This window comes from Lotus japonicus, chromosome 3, assembly GCF_012489685.1.
Source record: "Lotus japonicus ecotype B-129 chromosome 3, LjGifu_v1.2".
NCBI lineage: Eukaryota > Viridiplantae > Streptophyta > Magnoliopsida > Fabales > Fabaceae > Lotus > Lotus japonicus.
This window is the reverse complement of record NC_080043.1, coordinates 92,463,787-92,488,493: the sequence shown is the minus strand read 5'-3', so window position 1 is coordinate 92,488,493 and position 24,707 is coordinate 92,463,787. Positions and strand designations below refer to the sequence as shown.

The 24,707-nt window shown below is 35.0% G+C and overlaps 3 protein-coding genes and 1 non-coding gene across 4 annotated transcripts; 3 read left to right on the top strand and 1 right to left on the bottom strand.

Annotated features, from left to right (window-relative positions):
• The first annotated feature begins 6,126 nt into the window (after nucleotides 1-6,126).
• Nucleotides 6,127-9,492, top strand: LOC130747466 (probable receptor-like serine/threonine-protein kinase At4g34500). Its single transcript, XM_057600409.1, has 7 exons — nucleotides 6,127-6,821; nucleotides 7,866-7,970; nucleotides 8,074-8,196; nucleotides 8,352-8,522; nucleotides 8,619-8,748; nucleotides 8,847-9,056; nucleotides 9,157-9,492. Exons 1-7 carry the CDS (start codon nucleotides 6,304-6,306, stop codon nucleotides 9,250-9,252), a joined length of 1,353 nt encoding a protein of 450 aa, XP_057456392.1. The 5' UTR covers nucleotides 6,127-6,303; the 3' UTR covers nucleotides 9,253-9,492.
• Nucleotides 9,493-10,843: 1,351 nt separating this feature from the next.
• On the top strand, nucleotides 10,844-10,915 carry TRNAE-UUC (transfer RNA glutamic acid (anticodon UUC)). Its single transcript has one exon. It is a non-coding gene; the product is annotated as a tRNA-Glu (tRNA).
• A 1,507-nt stretch (nucleotides 10,916-12,422) lies between these two features.
• Nucleotides 12,423-16,363, top strand: LOC130747462 (guanine nucleotide-binding protein subunit beta-1-like). Its single transcript, XM_057600404.1, has 6 exons — nucleotides 12,423-12,749; nucleotides 12,871-12,965; nucleotides 13,475-13,899; nucleotides 14,729-15,083; nucleotides 15,205-15,318; nucleotides 16,054-16,363. Exons 1-6 carry the CDS (start codon nucleotides 12,644-12,646, stop codon nucleotides 16,084-16,086), a joined length of 1,128 nt encoding a protein of 375 aa, XP_057456387.1. The 5' UTR covers nucleotides 12,423-12,643; the 3' UTR covers nucleotides 16,087-16,363.
• Nucleotides 16,364-17,055: 692 nt separating this feature from the next.
• LOC130747461 (coatomer subunit gamma) lies at nucleotides 17,056-24,409 on the bottom strand. Its single transcript, XM_057600403.1, has 18 exons — nucleotides 24,188-24,409; nucleotides 23,607-23,704; nucleotides 23,466-23,516; nucleotides 23,230-23,343; nucleotides 22,925-23,125; nucleotides 22,742-22,843; nucleotides 21,114-21,221; nucleotides 20,801-21,034; nucleotides 20,314-20,564; nucleotides 20,041-20,212; nucleotides 19,804-19,959; nucleotides 19,654-19,704; nucleotides 19,384-19,518; nucleotides 19,108-19,305; nucleotides 18,876-19,007; nucleotides 18,613-18,786; nucleotides 18,170-18,409; nucleotides 17,056-17,561 (listed from the first exon to the last, which is right to left on the bottom strand). Exons 1-18 carry the CDS (start codon nucleotides 24,231-24,233, stop codon nucleotides 17,367-17,369), a joined length of 2,658 nt encoding a protein of 885 aa, XP_057456386.1. The 5' UTR covers nucleotides 24,234-24,409; the 3' UTR covers nucleotides 17,056-17,366.
• Between the last annotated feature and the right edge of the window lie 298 nt (nucleotides 24,410-24,707).

Here is a 24,707-nt window from a genome sequence, read left to right as displayed (position 1 = left end):
TTTTCTCCCATAAATTTTATTAAGTTTTGAGTCTTTCCATTTCCTTTCAAAATCTTTTCATCTTTCCCATCTTGATCTCCCTAACCTCTATTTATATGCAAGAAATCTCTCCCTCTGGATTCTCCAACAGCACCATTTCTGCGCAAGAAGATCTTCCATCAGGTTAGAAAAAATTCTTCTTCATCAACCACTTCTTCTTCATCATTTTTAATTCTTAGGCGTTAATGTTCTTCTCCATCATCATCGTCCATCCGGTAAGAGCCCACTTTTCTCCTTTTATCTCCCTTTTGATTTATTTATTATGATTTCATAATCATTTCTTCTTCACATTTCGTTCTCAAGCTACATTCTTCTCAACTGATCTTCATTTTTCCATTTATTCTTCTCCTTCCTCATCTTCCACTGCGATAAGATTCAGTGTTTATTCGTGATATGCATACTGTTATCACTAATTCAATCGGTAGAAATTACCCATTTTACTGTACTTTTGTCATTGATGCATGTTTTGTTCTTATTCTATGAATTATTAACATTATTATGATCTTTTCTTTTCTTCTATTCCATTTTTAAAGTAAACTTCCTTTACTTCCATTGGTAACAATAAACTGTTAAAGTCGTCCCATTTTAATTTACTTCAGTTAATGTAAGTTTCGTGCTTTTTAATTTTCATTGTTTTACTATCAACTAAATCAACCAAATGATTGTCTTTTCATCTAATCTAATACATTGTAGCCTTTGTTCTCCTTTTATATGTAACTGATTTCGTTTCAATTTGTTCTTCTTTCAGATTTTGCCTCTATTGTTTCCATTCTTCCAATGTACTATCTTGAATAAATGTAAGTTTCTTGCATTTTATGTACTTTTTTATTGTTTCATTGTCTCCTAAAAATGACTCTTTAGGTAAGCACAATTTTATTTTACTTTCTGCTGTTGATTGCGGGGAGGAAGCAGAGGTTTTGTCTCCCAACATATCCGTCTCGAGAAAACGAAGCGAAAAGGAAGAAAACGGTGAAGGGCAAGCTCGCTCTCTCCAACTGTGGTAAGAACCATTCTTCTAATTTTTCTACCATTTGTTTTGTGGAAAACGAAGCGAGAGGGAAGAGATCCACAAAGAGCAAGATCGTTCTCTCCAACTGTGGTAAGAACCTTTTTCTTTTTTTTTTCCCTTCTTTCTGCACTTTGACTTCAGAGATCAGACTTATTTTTCTACAATTTATTTTTCACATTAGGTTGTTGTCTTCTTTATTCTCATTTCTCCTCTTCCACTCCATTAAGATACAGCCTTTATTCCTCAATTAAATTTTTTTCACATTAGGTTGCTATCTTCTTTATTTTATTCCTCATATGGGTGCAGTGGATTTCAAAAATGAAGTATCCCCGGGCTCAAGAAGTTCCTCAATATTATAATTCATTTTATTCTCTCCTCATACTTTTATCTCAATTGATTCTCTCCTAATTATTTACTAAACATCTCTTCTACTTTCTATTAAAAAGATATTCATTTTAATTTTTTATGGCCAAGAATTGCCACTCATACATTTACAAGTTTCAATGCCCTCATTTTGGAAGAGCTCTCTAATAAGGTCAAATGTGACATCTTTTTCATTTATATGTGGTTATTGAGGAATTTAGTGGTTACATATTAGTAATTAATGTCAGTTAGGGAATTCCAGAGGGCATGATTAGTTAGTTAGGATATATACAAGACATTAATCCTAAATAAGTTGACAGTTTAAACATTAAATTTGACATCAATGCCAATAAAAACTTTCCACTAACCCTTTCCACTACAACAATTACAAGTACTAACTTTCCACTAACTCTCTTATAAGTCTAACTATTTTTCTTCTCTATTTGTGGCCATTCAATACACAAGTTGATTTTATTGTTGAATGCATATATTGACAAGAGTGAGAAAGGGAAAGACCTAAGTCAGGTGGTACAACGCCTATTGAAGAGGACGAAGATGGGGGAAGAGTTTGAAGAGGAAGAAGAAGAAAAGGATGATTCTGAGCAGTAGGACAACAATAGTGTCGTAAATGACTTTTTTTTTTCCTCAACTTTCTTGATATGTTGTTTTCAAGTGTTGTTTGCTATACTTAATTTAAGGGTATGCTATGAACATCATGTTATTGCATCAGAAAGTTTAAGCTTTCTCAATTTTTGTCTAGCCAACATTACAATTTATCAATTATATTCAATATTAATTGCGTTATTCATGGTGAATAGACAAAGATACAACTTTATTATTGAAGAGAGATTTGTTTTTTATAAATTGAAAGACAGATTTTATCATACTCTAAGAGGATAACGGTAAATTATATCATTTTTTATAAGTGATTAATTAGTTGGTTAAATGGTATTAGTTTATGGTTAATTATAAGGATAGAGTGGTTAAATTAATTTGATGTTTGAAGATAAAAGATACTCTTTTTGCTTCATCGGAAAACAAGAATAGTACATCGTACCCTAATAAAAATTTAGTATTTTTCTATTGTAACATCTATCTATCAATAAACTATATAAAAGTGAAGTTTTTGCAACTTTGAGGGTAAGATGGGAATTTAATAAATCAATGCACATGCAACAATAAAAAATTTACTAACCCTTGCGCTTCCACTTAGTTTTTTGGTAACTGTTTAGTTAATATTATTTACACATCAGATAAAAATAAAATATTAGTTAAGAAATTCCAAAAGACATGATAAATTTTCTTGAGGATTATAATATCGGTTACGGAATTTCACAAGACGTCGAAAATTATTATCAAATTTATACAATACATAAATAAATATTAATATTATTCTTTAGCAATTAATTTTGAAATTTTAAAATTAAATTTGATATGAATTTCATAAGATATTTTATTGGTGTTTAGTTAATATTATTTACATACTAATTAAAATGTTTAATATCAGTTACGGAAATCCATAGAATATGTATTATAATTTTATTAGGATTATAGAATATAATAAATAATATTATTATTATTAATCTATAAAAAAATTGTTACAACAAAAAGAGTTGTAACCTTCCTAATCCATGTAGTTAATGAATGAGAAAATTAAATTAATAAATATAAAACAAATCCAAATATATTTATCCCATTATACTAATTATTGTCTTATTCTATTTTTTTCTTATATTTCGGGAAAGCCAGAGGGTCAATCAAAATGTCAAGTTACATTCTCAATGTTGTAATCATTTTATTTGCAAAAAAATATTAGTATAATCATTACTTATTCAATTTCTTTTATCAGCTCATATATAATATGAGAAAATGGAAGATACACCGTTGGTGTAAACATTTTTTTACACAAACATTCAATTGTTTTCTGTCACATCAGAAACTATAATTGTAATTTTATTAAAATAAATGAAAAATATAATCATTTATCCCACGTGGCATACAATAATTGGGTAACATTGAAAATGCACATCCATTAAACTCATATAACATTTTATCTCACTAAAATAAAAAATTAAATTGTTATATAAAAGACCAAATTAAATAGTTCAACATTGGGGTGGGATGGGTAGCTCACTTGGTGAGCTAAGGAAAATGATGGGTATTGAAGGGTGAAGGGCTAGAAGCAAACCCTGATGAAAGAACTAATTTACTAACAATTAACAACTAACATTTTCCTATCAAAAAAAAAGTTCAACATTAAAATAAACGCAAAAAACATAAATTAGTATAATTATTACATTACTACAAAACAAATACAAACACATGTGACACACAAAAAAACACTACAACATTTAAGTTAACTTACATCTAAAATTAATTTTAATTTTTTAATTCATAACTTTATTTTTATAAACCTAATAAAGATAACATTACTTTATTAAATTTTAACTCAATAAACATAAAGAATACCCCGTGCAACGCAGGGAAACAAAAGAAATTTTTTCCTCTAAGAAACTAAATTAGATAGTGCAACATTAAACACAAAGGCCAAGAATAAATAAAATAGTTGTTCTTCTACAAAATAAAAGCAAACACATTCTTCATTGAAAACAATTAAAAATTTGTGTTTTTTTATAATCAAAATTATTTTTGTCTTTTTAATTCATAAATTATTTTTAAATAAACATAACACAAATTTAAAATTTTCGTACAATAAATAAGAATTAAAATCTCCCTGCACGGGTAAAAGTACTAGTATTTATTAAAAAACATGCAATAATTTATTGAAGGAATAATGACTACCATAAAAAATAAACAATAAACTAATCGTTTGGTGGTGAGTTAGGTTACACTTTATAATCACGCTAGCGCGGAATCTCAGGGTCAATTTCATTCGACATATACATAAATCCAATTGGGAGTAAATGGTGATGGCAGATTAGGATCCAAGAAAGGTGTTCATTGGTCAACACGGAATCAAAATATGAAGACGCATGGGTTACATGCATTCCAAGCTTAACCTCTAGCATTGTCTCGTTTCGAATCTCATTTGTTTTTAATACAAATAGAAGTCATAGTCATACTCAAATAGATACACAAAATCCAATATAATACAATATTTCTCAAGAAACTTGCAAGTATGTCAAAAAAATCGCTTTAGGAAATAAATATAAAACAATAGATTAGAAAAATAATATTCATTAAACATAATACGTACCAGAATATCAGGATACTAGTACTAGGGGCCTCCACAGTACACACTAGAATGTGCTTCCACTCACTGTTCATTTGACACATTTTTATCTTTTAGATTTTCTGCCGTGGAACTTTAAAATATTTCATTGATTATATGTCTGATAGTGCACTTTTAAGTTTAGGAGGAATATTAGTGACCAAAATATAGATTTTCTGCCGTGGAACTCTAAGAAATATAGAATTCTTAAAAGAGTGTAGACTAGGAAATATTTAGTGAAATGCTACACTCCGAGCATTATTTATGCAACACAACAGCAATAACAAACTCAAATGACTAACCAACCATCTAAGAAACCAAATCAATATTTCTAATATATAAGTCATGGTACCAAATTGAGTGTTTCTAATTAAAAAAAAATTGAGTGTTTCTCATATTATCACTTTAACAAAAGTTATTTAACCACAACGACTAGAAAAAATATATATTCACTTTAAAGGACCAAAGCCAAATAAAACAGACATACACATATGCAGATCATTAACCAATAATAATGAGGTCTCCCATTTCCCAACAGTTCCCAACCCCACTGTCACACATTCTCAATTAACGTTGGAACGGATCCTCCATGCTCCTCCTCCGTCACCGCCCCAACACATAAAACAAAACAAACAATAGAGTGAGTGGCATTACAGTAATTAAATCACCACTTTTAAACCGTCTAAGAGTACCTCAGTTGACAACACAAACATAATGTATGGAAAAAGCCTTAAGTTTTTTTTCTTTCAACAAAATAAAAGTCTGGATGAGTTCAACTCTAATTACCACTACGAATCAAGACATATCTTTTGGACTATAGTTAATTACAAAGATACTTATAGAGCATTTACCAACAAAATCCTCATCAAACACGCAATCTCTCGAGAAGGAGGCATTCCTTCTAACCAACTGAGTCAGAGTCAATCAGCGGGAAATAGTCTTAGGTGTATTCAAGTTTGAATCTGAAATAGTCAACATCCGAGCTTTTACCAACACAATCCACATCATACACGCAATCTTTTGAGATGGACATATGCGTTCTAACCAATTGAGCCAATCAGCGCGAAAGAGCCTTAGGTGCATCTGAGTTTGAATCTAGAATAGTCAGCATCCGAAGTTTGACGATATAAATTACAACAACAAATGTCCCTACTCTTAGGCCCCGTTTGGAAAAACAGCTTAATTAAGCACTTATGATCATAAGTGCTTATGACATAAATGCTTATTCATAAGCTATTTTTACAAATTTATTAAAATAAATTAAAAATAAGTTGTATATAAGCATAAGCTGTTTTTCATAAGCTATCCTGAGTAGCTTATGAAAATAAGCTGAAAATAGCTTATGACAGGTCATAAGCTATTTGCATAAGCCCTCCCAAACACTGGCATAAGAGCTTATGCTGTCAGATAAGCTCAAATAAGCTCTTCCAAACTGGGCCTTAATAGAGTGAGAGTGAAAAACAACTTTCGTTATGTTATGTTTCCCAATTTGTATCCGTTGAAATCCCACTGCAACGCCACCCTTCTCCCCCATCTTTTTCTTCCGCTTTCAACGCTTCAAAGTTCCAAACTGCAACCATGTCACTCCACTATAACTTCCTCTGAACAACCCTAAATCCTTCTTCACACTCTTCCAGTACAATATTCTCACATCACACCAATGGCTTCCGGAAAAACCGACTCCACCCCACTCGTGAGCTTGAAGGTCATCGTCCTCGCCGGAATTTTCCTCATCGTTGTGGTGATAATCGTGCTCCTGATCTTCCTCTGCTTCCGCGGAACCTGCAAGAAGAAGCGCAAGTTGCTTGTCAAGCACAGCTCCGGCACTATCCCACTGGTTTCCAAGGAGATCGCAGTGGTCAGAGCCTTGGATCTCGCTCTCAACCAGACGCGGATTGAGGTTGAAGGTGATGCTGACGTCATGGATCCGAAGATCAAGGTGGAGGTTGGGAGTTTGGGGAGGAAGAGTGACGCTTCCGGTTGTGGTGGTGGTGGTGGTACGCTGGTGGAGGATCCTGATATAGGGTGGGGAAGGTGGTATACGCTGAATGAAGTGGAGCTTGCAACGCGTGGATTTGCAGAGAGGAATGTGATTGGAGAAGGAGGGTATGGGGTTGTGTACAGAGGAGTTTTGCAAGATGGTTCTGTGGTGGCTGTCAAGAATCTTCACAACAACAAGTATGTCAAAATTAAAATTTTCTTTCTAATTTTGTATCAGAATTTGACTCTTTAAGAATTTCTTTGTTATGTTTACTCTGCTGCAATTTTTCTGTTTACTGCACTTGTTCTAGCTGTGTGAAGTGTGAACATCTAGGAGTTGTAGAACAATTTTAGGCTACTTACTCTAACTCATTTTGTTTTAACTATGAAATTGGTTGCAGCTCTTGAAATCTTAAGTCTTGATTCTTATGGACAAATATGGAAAATTAGAAATGAATCAACGGGGGTGGAATTTTTCATCTATGTTTGTTTTGAACTGTGTTAAGGAGAGTTAGTAGGCACATATATGGAAACTCATCTACAAGTGATTCTGAATCCAGAATAAAATTGATTATGATTGAAGAGATTATCCCAACATGCTATAAATAATGTTACTTCTTCTCTTTGTTCTTTTACCTTCCATTTTGTTGTTTATAATTGCTGTGTTAAGAAGAGTAGATGGTATTTTATTTTATTCTGGCCTAGGTAATCTTGCTTTTCTCTTTACTTTTTCTTTTCGTTAATCTGCTTTATTAGTTGCTGTTTTAACTTTGTCTTTACACAAGATAAGATACTATCTTAATCCCGAGAAGCCTTTAACTTAACAAATAGGGAAAATAGTAATTACTTTGTCTTGGTATGAGTTACATAAACTATAACTCGATTTGCCTGTGTTTCGGAATTTGTAAAATGTATGATTTGCCATTTAAAGAAGAGAAATACTAGTAAATAACAAATATTTCATATTAGTCCATTCATTGTGCAATGTCTCGCCCTTGTTACTTGAAAATTAAAGTTATCTTTAGCCAAACACCTGTGTTGTCCATAATATATTTGTAAGAGTTATTGCAACGGCAGGGCACACAAGGTTTGTTTTTCACAGTTGAAACTTTGCAAATTTATGTCTAGTTTCTCCAGACATTGCAACACAACATCATCGTGTGTATGTTGTTTTACTGTAAAATCTTTCTGTCACATCCCGTCCTATTGAAAATTCATGTTCAATTATTGTGTGGTGACTAGGGGACAAGCTGAGAAGGAGTTTAAGGTGGAGGTTGAAGCCATTGGGAAAGTAAGGCATAAGAATCTGGTTCGTTTAGTCGGATATTGTGCAGAAGGAGCTCGAAGGTACTCTTCTGTTCACATGGATGTTATTCTTTAAGTTTTTTCAGATGATGAAGGTTCAGTATTCCTCTAAATTCTTTTAATGGAACTTTTACTGATAATTCAGGATGCTTGTTTATGAATATGTTGACAATGGAAATTTGGAGCAGTGGCTGCATGGTGATGTAGGACCTGTTAGCCCCTTAACATGGGATGTCCGAATGAAGATTGCGCTTGGGACTGCAAAAGGGTGTGTTCAATGTTTATTGAATTTTATGTCTCCTTTCATAGTAACATGTTTATGTTTATGGAGTTTCCTTCCCCTGCATAGGATCACATCAAATTCTTGTAGATGAATGATAAGATCTTCCATGACAATTGATGTTTCTCTTCGATATGAAACAGGCTGGCCTATTTGCATGAAGGCTTAGAACCCAAAGTTGTGCACCGAGATGTAAAATCCAGTAACATTCTTTTAGATAAAAAGTGGAATGCTAAAGTATCAGATTTTGGACTTGCCAAGCTCTTAGGATCTGAGAAAAGCCATGTAACTACTCGTGTAATGGGAACATTTGGGTAATTAGTTTTTTCTCTCAAGGATCTGAGTTATTTTCAACATCTATTTTTATATAGAGATGGAAGATAACTATTCTCTGTGCTAATTTTCTGCAGATATGTTTCACCTGAGTACGCAAGCACGGGGATGCTGAATGAGCGCAGCGATGTGTATAGCTTTGGAGTTCTACTCATGGAGATAATTACAGGAAGAAGCCCCATTGATTATTCAAGAGCACCTGCAGAGGTGATTCTGGGTTTTGAGCATGTTTTCATTTGTGTATTCTTATAACACCTTGGAGTCTTTCTTACCTTTGTATTTGTTTAATCATTGATGTGCTTCAGATGAATTTGGTTGATTGGTTCAAAGCAATGGTAGCAAGTCGCCGCAGTGATGAACTAGTTGATCCTTTGATTGAGATTAAGCCCTCTCCACGATCTCTGAAGAGAGCTCTACTGGTTTGTCTGCGTTGTATAGACTTGGATGTCATTAAGCGGCCGAAAATGGGTCAAATTGTTCATATGCTTGAGTCAGATGATTTCCCCTTTCGTTCTGTAAGCTCTAGATCCCTCTGTTATAAAATACAACACTTTCTGAAACTTAAAATGGAACTTCAACTTCCTTAAATGACTAACTTTTTTATTTATTGCACAGGAGCTGCGTACAATTAGGGACAAAGATCATGTGCCTTCTCATGCAGATGTTTCCATGAAAGTTCCACCAAAGGATGCAGAATCAACACGAAGATGATTGTTTTTAATTGGTCATGCAACTATAGTATTCGAGTTTTTTGTTCTTATGATTTTCGTTATGATATGAACAAGTTATGAGTCATTGTGCATAGCTTACACAGCCTAGTAGTTACTTCCTTCAGTGTCTTTTTACACCATTTGTAATAGCATTGTCATGGGAAATGGGAAGGAAGAGGTGAGGCTTGTAAATATGAATTCTCTATATAGCAATTTTATCTGCTGTCTACATGTTGACATATATGTGTTATTGTGTGTTTGGACACCAGTTGAGTGCTCTATTGCGTGAACTCGCTTTTATCTCAACGTAAAAGAAGAGTTCCGTTCACTTTTTTATCTTGAATGCGTGCAAGCCCCGATGTAAACGGATAACCAAACATAGTCTTAATGTCCAAAACAGAACAGGTTGATTCATGCTTGATAAAATTAGAGAATCATGTAGGTGAATCTTCCCTGCCAACTCTCCCTGCAAAAGCAACCAATAATAAGTCTTCCCTTTTTTTCTGTTCCCCACTTGTAAATTCACAAACAGATAGTGATCTCAACATGCAACAGTGGTAGCTCTACCACTTTTAATATGGAACACAAATTACGAATCAAGGTATAATTCACTTTCATGGCTTTACTGCCACTGCAAGCATGCTTCATGGCAAGTTGCTGTAACAAGAAAAAGAATTGCCTTTCTAGCTATGGTATACAATGCATGAGTTGTAGGGTCTGGTATTTATCTTCTGAGTTATATTTTGGTAAGTGACAACTGACTAGTTGGTAAGATATGATAGTATGGCTTTATAAGAAAGACATAACACCACCAAATATTTATAGCATTGAACGTGTACATGTCTTAGTATAAGGATTTTGATGGAAACAGAAACATGCACGTGTTCATAGGAGAAGAAATGTTTAAAAGTGAATATCAAGATCAGGGAATAGGATTTGCTGAGGTACTAGCACTGCAGTCGCAAATGCAGTTTGCTTCATTAAAATCAGATGGATCATGTTTTTAACATGTATTTATTAACGGTTTGATCTAAATTCAATGACTCATATTGAGTGACTGCAATGACCTGTGCCAAAAAAATGTCTACAGCGAATCAAGATCTCGTTTGGGTAAAAAAACCAATCATAGGAGATCCAACAATGATCGGTGATAAGAGTCTACTAGGTAAAATTAGGATGAAATATAATACTCTTATATTAGCAATGAAATTACTCAAATTAGGATTAAGGGTTTACACCCTTATCATTAGTTGGGACATATTATGAGACTAATTCACACTTAAATCATAGTTTAGAATTTGCAAATGCAAAAGTTAACATGTAACTCTTATTTTCCTAAATTTAAGTTGAAAGAAGTGCTACCAACACTCACTTTAACACTCACTTTTCAACACTCTATTTTATTGATTAAAATTCATATATGTTCAATTGGAAACGAAACCCACATTTTTAGTGGACCCTATATAATTTTCAATCAATAGAAGAGAGAATTGTTGTTAGCATTTTTTGTTAAGAAAATTCATGATACTTAGGCAATATCGTCAATTTTATGTAGTAACATTAGATAAAAAGTCTAATAATTGTCAACAACATCCATTGTCGTCCAGCGGTTAGGATATCTGGCTTTCACCCAGGAGACCCGGGTTCGATTCCCGGCAATGGAACTTTTTTATTTCTTGTTTTTTAGAATATACGCAGGCAGCATGCATGAAGAAACCTCAATTGAAAATTGTCTTTTTCTGATAATACAATACCCGGTAGATGATGAAAGCCACTAAAAATATATTGAAGAGGGGATAATTATCTGGTCTATTCACAAACAAATCAAAGATGAGATCATACGAGGTCAACCCTAATATAATATTGGTAGGAAAGTTTTTGACGTTTTAGACGAGAAATTCTCATTTCACAGCTCATGTTGAGCAGTTTTTGAATATTCCATTCACTCCAGTTCTTATCCTTATTTGTGCTTGAAATTGGAGGATGCAAGTTGAAAGAAAAGTCAGCCAAAGAAGCAACATTCTAAACCTTTCCTCTTCTTGATGAGTTAAATGCTTGGGGCAAAGTTGAACCTGCAATTCAGCCTTCACGTTCATTTTTTCTATGTTGCATTCTCTTGCATATTACAATTCAGAACTTCTCACTTTTTAAATTGCTCTTGCTAAGACTCACTTCTTGTTCTATAAGAAAAATGGAAATTGTCTCCTTCAATCTAAAATGTTCATATTATTTTTACCTTATCAATAGTGTCTTTATTTTGGTGTTTGTGTGTCTTCTCAATAGTCTTAATCATTGATTAAAGAACTATATTAGTTAAAATCACTTGTTTTTTGGTACATGAAGTTTTGCTATTAAGGAAACATTATTCAAATCAGGGGAAAAAAATTAAGTTCATTCTACCTCTATTTTTAGTGAGAGATAGAAATAAAATATACCAAATTGAGAGATATAACATATGATATGATAAAAAAAAGTAAAAAAGAAAAATGTGCGAAATAAAATATAATTCTCTAAAGTTCAAATATCATCTTTTAAAAACATTAATTATTGGATTTTTGAAATTTAAACCTATAAATTGTTGAACACTATAAATTCTACATGTTTGGAACTTAAGAAGTTCCTATGTTTGAGTAGAATTGATTATGAAATAAAGCCTAAAATGAGAAGCTACTCCCTTAATTTCTATACAAGAGAATCAATTTTTACTAATATGGTGCAAATCCAAACATGCCAAATAATCATATATCCATACTTCACTTGACAAAATCTGGTAGCTAGAGTTAGTTAGTGAAGTTTGTTATTGACAAGTTAATAAAGGATTGGTAATTATTAATCAACCATAAAACATTATTTAACCGATGATTCATCAGCAAAAATTCTATATGAAAAATTGAAAATTTTGATATGCAATGGGTGCCTAAAGATGTTTCAATTCAACTTTCTAGAGCAGTCGCACGTTCAAACCTCTACTAGTAGATTCAATCACTTGTTGGTCTCATTAAGCTGACAGTTTTCTCTTCTTAAACTTATATTTAAAACTTTCTAGAAGTTGTTAAAAAATAAAAAAATAAAAATAAAAATACAGATGGACAAAAGTGGGCCCAGGAATGTGAGTGAGACAACAGTTGCCAGGTCAGCAATTTCCTTACAAAGTGCTTGCTTTCTTTCTTACACTACAGTGTCAGAAACCACCACTTGCTCTTGCTTCTTCTTCTTCTTCTCCAAACCAAAAGTGAGGAAGATCACGAGCAAAATTGAACCAAACCCATTTCACTATTCCCCATTCCCATCATTTCTACCTCTTAAATTTCACATCTTGCACTCTCCCCCACAATGCAGCACCACCATTTCTTCATTGAATAAACAATAGAATTCACTGTCACTGAGCTGAAATGTCTGTTACGGAGCTCAAGGAGTGTCACTCAGCTACCACCGACACTGTCAACAATCTCAGGGACCGGTTGAAGCAGAAACGCCTTTCTTTGCTTGATACTGATAGTAAAGTTTTCAATTTTTTTTTCTTTTCAGAAAATGCTATTTTTGTGATTGAAGTTTAAGTCTTGTTCATGTAGTTGGTTTTAGATCTAGTTGAGCTCACTGTTTGATGGGAATTTTTCAGTTTCTGGGTATGCTCGGTCTCAGGGTAGAACTCCTGTGAGCTTTGGACCCACGGATCTAGTTTGCTGTAGAACTTTACAGGGTCATACTGGAAAGGTACTCTTTCTTATCTTTACCCCCTTTCATTTGTAAAATGCAATGTGGAGCTTGTTACAATTTCACTGATCACTTATCTATTAGTAAGTAGTCAAAAGATTATGGAAACCACTATATAACTTATGAAACCATTCCTAGGTGTTGTGTTTCCAATTCTAAATGATAGCTGCAATAGTGTTATTGATATTGGTGATTGGTCCATATGAAATCTAGTTGATGTGAATGTTGAAATTGGACATTTTTTTGTGAGATAGGCTTACTAGTTGCTACCTGGTTGAATGCAAATCAAAGAGCATTTATTGGAGTTTATTTAGTGCATTTTTTAGTAGATAAGCTCCAATAAGCTCTAATAAGCCCCTATCCAAACGGGCTCCATATTGTTATCATATACAGCAGTCGTGCTTTTGATTTACTTTGTGATATGGACAGTCTTCGTTGTGTGACTTGTAGGTTTCTAACCATCAAATTTGCAGATTTAGGTTAACTTGATAGTCATTCCAACTATGCAGGTGTATTCATTGGATTGGACTTCTGAGAGGAATCAGATTGTTAGTGCGTCCCAGGATGGCCGGTTAATAGTGTGGAATGCTCTAACAAGGCAGAAAATTCATGCCATAAAGCTGCCTTGTGCATGGGTCATGAGCTGTGCTTTCTCGCCAACTGGTCAGTCTGTTGCGTGCGGTGGTCTTGACAGTGTGTGCTCTATTTTCAATCTTAGTTCCCCCACTGATAAGGATGGAAATGTACCTGTTACCCGGATGCTTAGCGGACATAAAGGTTATGTTTCCTCTTGTCAGTATGTTCCAGATGAAGCCGCTCACTTAATCACTGGTTCTGGTGACCAGACATGTGTTTTATGGGATGTTACCACTGGTCTTAAAACATCTGTCTTTGGAGGTGAATTTCAGTCTGGCCATGCTGCAGATGTTCTTAGGTATTAATTGATTGCTGAATTATTTTGAGCCAATATGTTGTTTGAGCAAATTACCATCCCCTCTTCTGTAGTATTTTGTGTTTGCCTAGGTCCACTCTATTATGAAAACCTACCAAAAAAAAAAAAAGAGGAAGCAAACTCCTGCATCTAAACGAAAAACATTACAGCTAACTCTAAAATGCTGTCAGGTCTAGAGGAACTGTTAGATGTTCTGTGATCAAACTAAAATATGATTGCTCAGCCTTACAGTTGAGAAATAGGCAAGAGCACATTCATTTGGTGGTGCAAGTCAATTGAGTATATGTCTTAGTTTTGAAGCCATTCGATTAAAGATTCATCTACGGTGAATCAAGATGCTCTTATCTTTTCTCAATACACAGGCATGAAAAAGGGTAGAAACTAGGAATGGCATTATACCAAAAGACATTAGTGAGATATCTCAGTTAAAGAATGTGTTAGGCATTGTAGCATATTGGATTTAGTTTCAGTTTCAGCATCTTTATGGATACAATGGAGTTATGTGCTGGTTTTGATAATAGAGAAGATGTCTGGTATAGTTGTAGTCTTGTAGATGCAAAATACAAAGGGATATTAACTTACTCTTGTTGCTGTTAATCTGTTGAATAAACTAGTCTGCAAAAGAATGGCTACTCCAGCTTCAAAATGCAAAGCATCTGCATAAATTAATTTTTTTACTTCTACATGCATATTGATAAAGTTATGAGTCTTGTTGGTGATCAATTTCTGCATAAGTAACATGTTTTATTTCCATATAAATTTGTCAGTACTGAAGCCTTTCTTTGAAATATCTTATACTTTGTCATCTCAGCATCTCCATTAATGGGTCCAACTCAAGAATGTTTGCATCTGGTTCTTGTGATGCAACTGCTCGATTGTGGGATACTCGCGTGGCAAGTCGAGCGGTGCGGACATTTCATGGGCATGAGGGAGATGTTAATGCCATCAAGTTCTTCCCAGATGGAAATAGATTTGGAACTGGCTCAGAAGATGGAACTTGCAGATTGTTTGACATTAGGACTGGACACCAACTTCAAGTGTATTATCAGCAACACGGTGACGACATCCCACCTGTGACCTCAATTGCATTCTCCATATCAGGAAGACTTCTTTTTGCTGGATATGCAAATGGAGATTGCTATGTTTGGGACACTTTATTGGCAAAGGTACTTGGGTGCTTTAGTGATACATATGACTGCTGAAGATTGCTTTCGTTCTGGTCACACCTTGACTAAAGCTGGCTAGCTTTCTAAAAGAACATTTGCTTGCTTACTTTTTTTTTTGCAGGTGGTCTTGAATATAGGATCTCTCCAAGACTCTCATGAGGGCAGGATCAGCTGTTTAGGTTTGTCAGCTGATGGAAGCGCCTTGTGTACAGGAGGTTGGGACACAAACCTGAAGGTGAGCATGCATTTTGGCCTTATTGAATAATTTTGGGTTATCTGATACACAATAGGGTGCTGTCTTATTTTATTGCTGACTAGATTATAGAATGAAAAACACTAAAGCAACTGAACTGATAAGCTTCCATTCTTCTAAAAATTAATGTTGAAATAATTTAGGCCCAAAACAAAAGTGGCATGTTGGTAGATTGCTTATGATTTTATAGGGTATTAACAACAAGCACACAGGCTTGGGGCTTCAAATCATGGTTCTTTAGGATTCTTCAAATCATGTCTGAGTTAGTAGAGATTTAATACGTTTGTAACTTATAGAAGTCAAACTTATGGACATATACTAGAACATATTATCTGAGGCACTGGCAAGACCCATGTTGAGCCAGGCAAGTATGTTAGCAACACACTCTTTATAATCGGTCTATTATTTAAAAAAGAACACTTTGAAAAGTAATAAATTGGTGAGGCAAATGGGTTGATTTTTAAAAAATAGGCTAATGATAAAGAGTGTTACAAGTATTTCTCTCGTATGATATATCAACTGTGTCCAGTGGTGACAATGTGGGTGCTACGGCCTACGGATTCCATTGGATATGCTATTTTCTGAGTGTCATCTATCACTTAGAAAAGCTTAGGGATTAACTTCATATTAAGAGCAGGTGTGGTATGTTACTTTGTTACATGGAGATAGCTCTTGTTCATGACTATAACATATGAACTAACTACTTGGGGGATGCAGATATGGGCATTTGGAGGGCATAGAAGAACTTGAGCCAAGGAGGGAGGCAAACACTTGTCCTATGGTTCCTCACAATCCAACATGAATCGAGACAAATTGCGTGGAATGCAAAGTTTAAACTTTGTAGCCCTGAAACTTATGCAGCAATTTGTTTATCCTCATATCTGTTTACCCACTTGTGTGATCTAGTACTTTTTCCATTGTAACTATACCTGGAACGAAAATAAGAACTATTTTCCTTGTGTCGTCAGTGTAGCACAGTGTGCCAAATGCCAATCTTTTTTAAATATGACAATGATTCTACTTAAAAGACCTGCTTCAAATTGTCCAGAACTAAGTAAATTAAATGTCAAATTTGTCATGCTGTTATACTTTATCATTACGATTTCAACAAAATGACATCATAGATTTTACCAGAAATAACCGTACCCAAGCGGTTGCAAAACTTAAGAGAGAATCTGCTATCGGAGTTTGCTTTATTATAAGCTAGAAACAGAAAAGGACTCACATTTTTGTCGTAAATCTTAGATACAACTTGTGTACATGTAAGTTGAGTAATTAAGTGCATGTCTGAAAATCTTTTTATATTTGATATGAAGATAATATAAAGTCTGAGGAGAATCTTCTGTGAATAGGGTTTAGGTATAAGAATTGATTATGATTCTACTTAGTTGATTTAGCTTGGACTTGGACTGTTGAGTCTCAAATAAACTAGTGATTCTACATAGGTGTTATCGTTGAATGCAACCAGAGAGCAAAATCGATCATAAGGAAAGAGGTCTGATGCATATCTTCTAGTAAATACTTTAAGTCCTGTAAGTTATGTAAATTGTAATGTGAGTTGAATAATCTGATGTTTAATTGACTTCTGAACCATTTGCATAAAGCTTTAACGGGCAGCACATCAACGTCAGTGAACCATAACGCATCCTTATCATGAAACAGAAAAGGCAGGCTTATGGCAAATAAAAGAGGCGTACCTTTTGGGCTAAACAATTACAATTTAAAAAATATCCAATTCATTGACAAAACAAATATAATGAAAAATCTTCAAAATTCATATTACATTTTGCTACAAAGAAAATGAAGTATAATAATGACTATGGAAGTTTACTCCAATAAACCCAACATGATACTTGATGTGTATCGTTGCTAGTCTAACAAGTTTGCTGTGAGTAACAAATAAATTGCATATACTAAATCCAAGCATACAGTTCTGAAACTCTTTACACACACCTATCTAATCTAAGTGGCTGTCTCACACCAATTTTCTCAACAAAAAACACAGGCCGAGTTTTCTTGACTTAAGTGAACTAACCACTTGCCACAATCTCATGGATGGCATCGCTGACAGTTTCATCGTCGGATCTGACAGACAGTTTCATGGCAACATCCTTTGGACCATCAAGTCCGAAAGACAACCGCACAAGTACCTTCACATTCCCTATGAATACACCTGACAATAAGCATGTGTGCGACCTTGAATTGGGTGGTACTGCCTCTGTGCCCTGCAAGTAGTGAACAATAAACTAATAAGAAAGATGTCGTCAACAGGCACTAATGAAAGACGCTCTCCTCTTACGAGAAGTTCCAAGGTATCACGGAGTTAGAAAAATCACTTGCTCAATGGTAAGGTATAAGCCAAATGTTTAGAATTCTAGATGATGTCAGAACTAACATCATATCAGATTTAACATCATGTGCACATGTGTGCATGCACATGAAGACAAAAGCATTCCGTCCAAACAACAGCATTTTAGATGCATACATGCTTGAGTTTGGCAAACAGTTCAAGTTCAAATATTTTAAATGAAGTAAGCTAATTGCAAGAATTGAAGTCTTTATATGCATCAACTGTATATGCACCTTTGAGTAATATTAGACCTAAAATTATGAGAAAATGCCAAGTTTTTGTCTGTGCTCTCTAATATATGCGGGAACTGAATCTGTAATGCTATCAACATTATATTGGTCTCTTGGCAGGCATATAACAAGCAGAACAGTACCTTATGTTGCAGAAAAAAAATTCGTACAAACAGGTCATAACCAGTTTAATAGAGATGGGTTTAATAACAACGGACATTTACTAGAGCAACAATTCATATCATTGGCTTACCTCACAAGGCTGCAGGCCAAGAAGATTGATGACGGTATTTACAGCCTCAGCCAAGCTTTCCCTTGCGCCAAGACCATATTCATCCACTCGTTCACAATCAGGGCCCATGCTTTCCCATGCATTCCTGAAATTAGACACCCCTACTTTCACTATGTAATCAGCTGAAACAACCTCCAGATCCTCCAGCTGATATTCATCTTCAACGCCATCATCTTCAGCCTCACCAGTGGTTGGGTCAACCTGGTCAATATTCAATTTATGAAGCAATGAAGAAGTTTCCACAAAAAACTCTTCATAGGTTTTATTCTCCACAAATTCCATGGCGAAGAAAAACAAAACAAGCTTCATGCTTGAAATATACACATCATGATAAATACATTGGGGGTCTGAGACGAACAAAAATCAAACCACAGAGCTTCCCAAAGGATAAAGGGGACAAGTACCTCTTTCACAATAAATTTCAGAGTGTTAGAAAATTTTCCGGTGGTTGGCAATCCCTCAGGCTTCTCAAATGCCACAAAAGTCTGCCCGGGTGAATCATAAGGAAGAGATCTGAGAGGCTTGGAGAACAACTCAGAAAATTCTTCTGCTTCTGAAGCGTCCACAATTACATTAACCTGAAATAGGAGGAAGAGGAAAGGTTATACAGAAAAACCTGGAGTTGCATTATTGTGTGAAATCATACAGTATCTATATCAGCCCTTACATCTTCCAATAGTTGTTCCGGTATTGTGTTTGTGCAGTTGTACTGAAACACAATATGCCTATCAAAAATGTGTTTAACAACATTAACTGCATATTCTGTCTCAGCTTCAGTAAGCTCCACAGGTGCTGAGGACTGGTAAGAAATATAACATCAGAATACATATAATCTCATGAGAAATGGAAAGAAAAATATAAAATTATAGAACTGTGAGAGAAGAATCGAGTAACAGAACCTTAAATAACTTCCCAAAGTTTGCAAACTCAGGAATGGAAAGAAGTAGCCTTTCATATGAATCTGCAGTAGATGGGGGGCCACTGGGAGGAGCACCCAAACCAGTTGGCTTCTTACCAGGAGCTTTCTTTTCTGCAAGGGGCTGAGACTTGACCTCCTTTGGCACTGAATTAATATCAAAAGCCTCTTCCGAAGGCTCCTGCATTAACATTAAAGATATGAGACGATGAGGTATGTCCTCCACTAATGAAAAACAAGAAAAATTTAGAGAACTTACATAGTTTTTCAAACTAGTCTCCAGATTGACAAGTGGGACATCAAGTGACCCAAAGAGGAAGTCCTTCCGATCATTCTCAGTCCCAAGTCCATCACCTCCAAGGGTGTTCAGATAAAGTGTTGCTCTATCACGAACCTGCAAAAAAATCAAAAGCATCCAAATATTAATCAAAGCAAGTATAGGTTTACACTTCCAGAGTTGCAAAATTGCAAGATCTCATAAATCACATAATTATAGAAATGCAATGGAAGATATGATAGAGAAATCAACCTCATCATCACTGTCAAAAAGACATCGCCTTAGCAGAACAAATATGCGGGGCTGAAAAGAGAAATTATGAAATATTAATACTGTCACCAAAAAAAATATATTAGTTAAATCTACTAGGGAAATTAAATAATAAACAGGGACAACTAATACCTTTAAAGCATCAACTGCAGCACCAAACCCAGCAAGTGTGCTCACAGCACTGGCCCTAACAGTTGCATTCTCAAGATGTACTCTGTTATAAATATAACGTATATATTTGCTGGGATCTGATGTTTTGGGTCCTTCAACTCCCAGGAAGTGAAGTATCTAAATTACAAGGGGAAGAAAATTAACAACATAAAGTAAATTCAAAAACACAAACAGTAAATGACAAAGAGCGAAAACAACCTGTGTGGACAAATAAGTGAATTCACAATCTTCAATGAACTCACAAAGATGAAGCAACCCGCTCTCCTTAGCATCAGGGATATCTCTAATCAGAATTACAATTGAATCAACAATTGCTTTCTTGTACTCGAAACCACCTTCTTCTCTAAGAATGCTACTCAGGAAGTTCATCCTGAACAGAAAGCAGTAATTTAGACCAATATCTAGGAACACCATTCAAATGAAAGACAACACCTGGGAGAAAGAAACCTATAAAATGACACATATACTCACAGGGATCTGTATTTTAACGGAAACTTCAAGCACAATGATCTTATTGCTTCAACAACAACAATTTTGAACTCATCAGCAATATCAGACATGAAATTTGTAATCTGCTTCATAAGACGTTCTACACTTGATTCATTTCCTGTCTTTAGAAGAGTAGTAATAGCCAGTGTGGCTATGCTTCTATTCTGGTCAGAGATTAAACTTTCCATATCGATATTGCAGTTAGTGACTGCCATTGGATGTGTCATTGCCACCTGCCGAGTTCAAAACAGTATTCAACAAAAATAAATAAAAATAAAGATAAAGTTTAACCATTAAAAATTAGCAATAATTAGAAGCTTGACAAAATTTTACGATTTTTTTCGATTCCCCCAAAACCATAGCACGAAGAAAAGCAAAATGCTCACTTCCCACAGAAAGGGAATTCCGATAGATCCTTTCTTAAGCATAGACGTTTCTACTGAAATTTATGGAATTAAGGAAGGTCAACCTTGTTTAAGGTGCGGACAGCAGCAAATCTCAAGACTGGCTTAGAAGAGCTTAAGAAGAGCTGGAGAACAGTAATTGCTGGAGTTAATTCTCTGCTAGTTACACCGTTGAGCTCTGTAATTGCCTTAGCAGCTTCAAAAATCACCATCTCGGACTTGTGACGAAGGCAACTCTCAAGAAAATCAAAGAAGGGGCGGTCTCCTGCTTGTGTATTATTTCCTGCCTCCCGTATAACCTGCAGATATTATGATACATAAATATAATGCAAATAAACACCATGTCAGTGGCAGCTGTATAAGAAGAGGATCACACACCTGACTTGTATAGCGGATCAAAAGGCATTGGGCCAAAGGAGAGCGAACACTTCCTCTTGTCAAGCTGGTAACCAGCTTGCTAACAGCTAGCCGATCATTCTGTCGTATCTGCAATGTTTTAAGCCACCATGTGTCAATAACTGTGTTTATATTTTATAATTTATTTGTTTTATGTGATTAACAAAGTATGATACTCAGAATGTCAAATCAAAATTACATGGTGTAGAAATTCATAGGAGGACTTTAGAGTAATATAAATTAATGAAATATAATTTCCATCACCATCATGATCATGCTCACACGGTATCTACAGAATTTCCATCATGGTTTAGGGTTTAAACCCTAAATTCATAGGAGGACTTTAGAGTAAACCCTAAACTCATAGGAGGACTTTAGAGTAATATAAATTAATGAAATAGAATTTCCATCATGATCATGCTCACACAATATCTACAGATGACAATCATATACAATCAATGTAGGAAAGTTTCTACTAATTTACCACAAGAGGTTAAGAGCATATACAAACTTTGCCACATTCAGCCACACAAGGATGTTTTGAAAACTTTTCACAGTGCCACAGAATGCAGCCACTTGTAAGTTGCAGCAAGATTATTAACAGGAGTATGCAGTAGGTGACAAAATATCGTAAGGTAGTCTACAAACCAAGCAATTAAATATCAACTTCTGCAGTTATCAACTTCTGCAGTTGCACCTCAAGTAGTTTTGCTTCCTTTTATTGCGGTAAAATCATTTCCTTGATAAGCTTGTACAAAAGTCAAATCCCTCGGAAAAATTCATTTCATTTGTAAATCGGTGAAAGATTTTGACATGAACTAATTATCCCAAAAGCTTAAGTGGTTTAGGCCATATAAATGATTTTTGTATCTAACATGCCCCTTATGGAAAAGTCTTTTGACGTCCAAGTATAGACAATGAACACTGCACAGGTTACAAGGATCTACCTTGTATTGAAATTGAACTTTTTAGTTAGAAAAATGGGGATAACAAGGAGACCACTTAAAAAGCTACTACTTGTAGCTTATGGACAGATGTGCCTCGAAGTCCATTCCAAACGAGTTTTGAAACACACTATTGGTCATAGAGAGACTGATATTAGATCATAAATTAAGCATCTCGAAAGCTTAAGCTATTAGGACTTAGGTGAAGGCACATGAGTGATTTCTCATATCTAATAGGATTAAAAATAAAATGAAACACTAGCTCATACTGACTCTTTAATGAATTTTAACTGTCACGAGCAAAAAACTGACCATGTAAGAAAGTGTTCTTGCTATACATAAATGATGAATTATACAACAGCACTGGTTTACTAAATGAACTACGAGAATGGCATAGGCCCCGTATGGAAGAGCTTATTTGAGCTCATCTTACAGCATAAGCGCTTATGCGAGTGTTTGGGAGAGATTATGTAAATAACATATGACCTACCTATAAGCCGTTTTGAGCTTATTTTTCTTCAGAATAGCTTATGAAAAAGAACTTATGCTTATTTATAATCTATTTTCAACTTATTTCTATGAAGTTTTAAAATAGTTTATGGAAAAGTAGAATTTATTTTAATACACCAAGAAATTGTAGATTATGAAACCATTCGTCCAGCGTACCTGATGTAGCAAAGCCAGTGCATGAAATTGGACAAGAGCTGCTCTTGATTGAACAGCTTCCTGAACCTCATTGCTCCACCTCTTTACAATCTCAGGATTGGTCTGAAATGGGGGACATTAAATGAGAAAGCGGCAAAACGGAATTTACAGTTATAAGGAATTACAAATAGATATTAACAATACCTGGAGTATATGAATGCCACTGACTAGGGCTGCACTTGCAACAACTGGATTCTTATCTACAATTGCTTGTTTCAAATATCTCTCAATTTGGGTAAGGAGAGTTCCATCCGTAATACGACAGAGCACACGAATGGCATTTGCCCTATACATATCAGTCTTGCTATTCATGTCCTTCATGAGAGAGCTTGTGACGATAATTACCTTTAAAAAAAAAAGGAGATAGAACAGTCAGAATTTAAGTTAGTAATACACAGACCATAGTCATGAATCTGACAAGTAGTAAAAATTTCATGAGAAGTAGTAACCTCATCTGCACAGGGGGAGAGTTCCTTTATCATAAGGTAGACCATTCTCCTCAACCCAAGATCTCGAGACTGGAAAAGCTTGGTCACAGCAAAGAAAACTTCCGTGGCTTCGACCTATGAAATTGCAGCAAGAACAAATTAATGAAAAAGGATAACTCTAACATAATTCCGTAAAGTCAATCTACAAATAAGCAACGATATGTAACAAAGAAAAATGGTTAGGAAAACCTCTTGACCTTTGTAAATGACTCTCCCTGATTCAGTAGGTATAAGAGTTTTGTGATAACCTGGAAAAGCATAACAAACAATACCATGTCAAAATGCAATCACTGAATAACACAAAGAAAACATTATTAAGGGGAAAAACACACACACACCTGTGAACATCTCCTAGCATCTAGTTGCGGATCGTTAAAAACCCTGGCCTCCTGAAGAACAGCCCCCTTCTCAATTCCCAAAAATGGGGAATAGTCAGCTGTTAAACAACCAAAAAGATCATAATTAATTCTGAAATACGAGTACTATATCATCAATTCATCATAATATATGTAGCATTCATCAGAATACAAAGAGTGAAATGAAAATCTAAACTATCTATCAAGTATCAACTAATCACCATAAACCTTTTCAATCAAACAAGCAATTGCAGGCAATTAACGATGTGCATTGCAGATTATTATAATTTAATCAATTCAAGTCTCTACAGGGAGGAAGAATCGAAATCACATCAAACTAGAGGCAAGTGACAGTTCAACAAGGCACGAATCGAATCCGAGTGAGTATCGTGATCTACTAGCGCATTGAGCAATTCGAAACGGAAATTAAACATTGGATCTGGAACCGAGACACGGTGATCCAGCAGTGGCAACAAGCGGAAACGAAAATGGCGAGAACAAGCGTAACAGAGGGCAGATCGAATGGGATGGGGAATTGGTGGGGATGAGGAGGAAGGGATTACCTTCGTCGTCGCGGTCATCGTCCTTCTTCACGAGCGGTTGAGCCATCGGCGGAGCAGGTGAATCTGTGAGATCTAGAAGCTACTACGCAATCTCTCTGTGTTTTTTTGATTTGTTAGGTGCCTCTGAGAGTGCACCAGTGAAGTTTACAGAGGAGGAAAGAACGACGAACAACAAGTAGAAAATTGCTCTAGTTATGTTATGTGTAAACGGACGAAATAAAAGGGTCTTTGCCCCTTGTAGATGTGATATCGTACGAAATCGGATGTGGTACTCTACAATAGACTACGGTGCTCCTTCTCAAGGTATATAGGCCTATAGTATAGGGTGATCTAGTGATCCACTATTATTAAAATTATTTTACTCTATTTTTAAAAAAAGAAATTGAAAGGTGTGATTATGATTTTTAGTTTTAAACGCGTAAAAGTTTCATCTCTATTTATTTTCGTGCATCTTATCTTTTACCTTTGTTATTGTCACTCGACTTTTTTCCACCACTGTCAGCTCAGCACCCCTTTGGCA

Coding starts and splice junctions, on each gene's coding strand:
- LOC130747461 (XM_057600403.1), bottom strand. CDS start 24,233: ATGGCTCAACCGCTCGTGAAGAAGGACGATGACCGCGACGACGAAG. Junction 19,519..19,653: donor TTTTTGACAGTGATGATGAG/GTTGATTTCTCT, acceptor ATTTTTTTGCAG/GTTCGTGATAGAGCAACACT. Junction 18,787..18,875: donor CGGAACAACTATTGGAAGAT/GTAAGGGCTGAT, acceptor CTCCTATTTCAG/GTTAATGTAATTGTGGACGC.
- LOC130747466 (XM_057600409.1), top strand. CDS start 6,304: ATGGCTTCCGGAAAAACCGACTCCACCCCACTCGTGAGCTTGAAGGTC. Junction 8,197..8,351: donor GCGCTTGGGACTGCAAAAGG/GTGTGTTCAATG, acceptor GATATGAAACAG/GCTGGCCTATTTGCATGAAG. Junction 8,523..8,618: donor CGTGTAATGGGAACATTTGG/GTAATTAGTTTT, acceptor AATTTTCTGCAG/ATATGTTTCACCTGAGTACG.
- LOC130747462 (XM_057600404.1), top strand. CDS start 12,644: ATGTCTGTTACGGAGCTCAAGGAGTGTCACTCAGCTACCACCGACACT. Junction 12,750..12,870: donor TTCTTTGCTTGATACTGATA/GTAAAGTTTTCA, acceptor GGAATTTTTCAG/TTTCTGGGTATGCTCGGTCT. Junction 15,319..16,053: donor GTTGGGACACAAACCTGAAG/GTGAGCATGCAT, acceptor TGGGGGATGCAG/ATATGGGCATTTGGAGGGCA.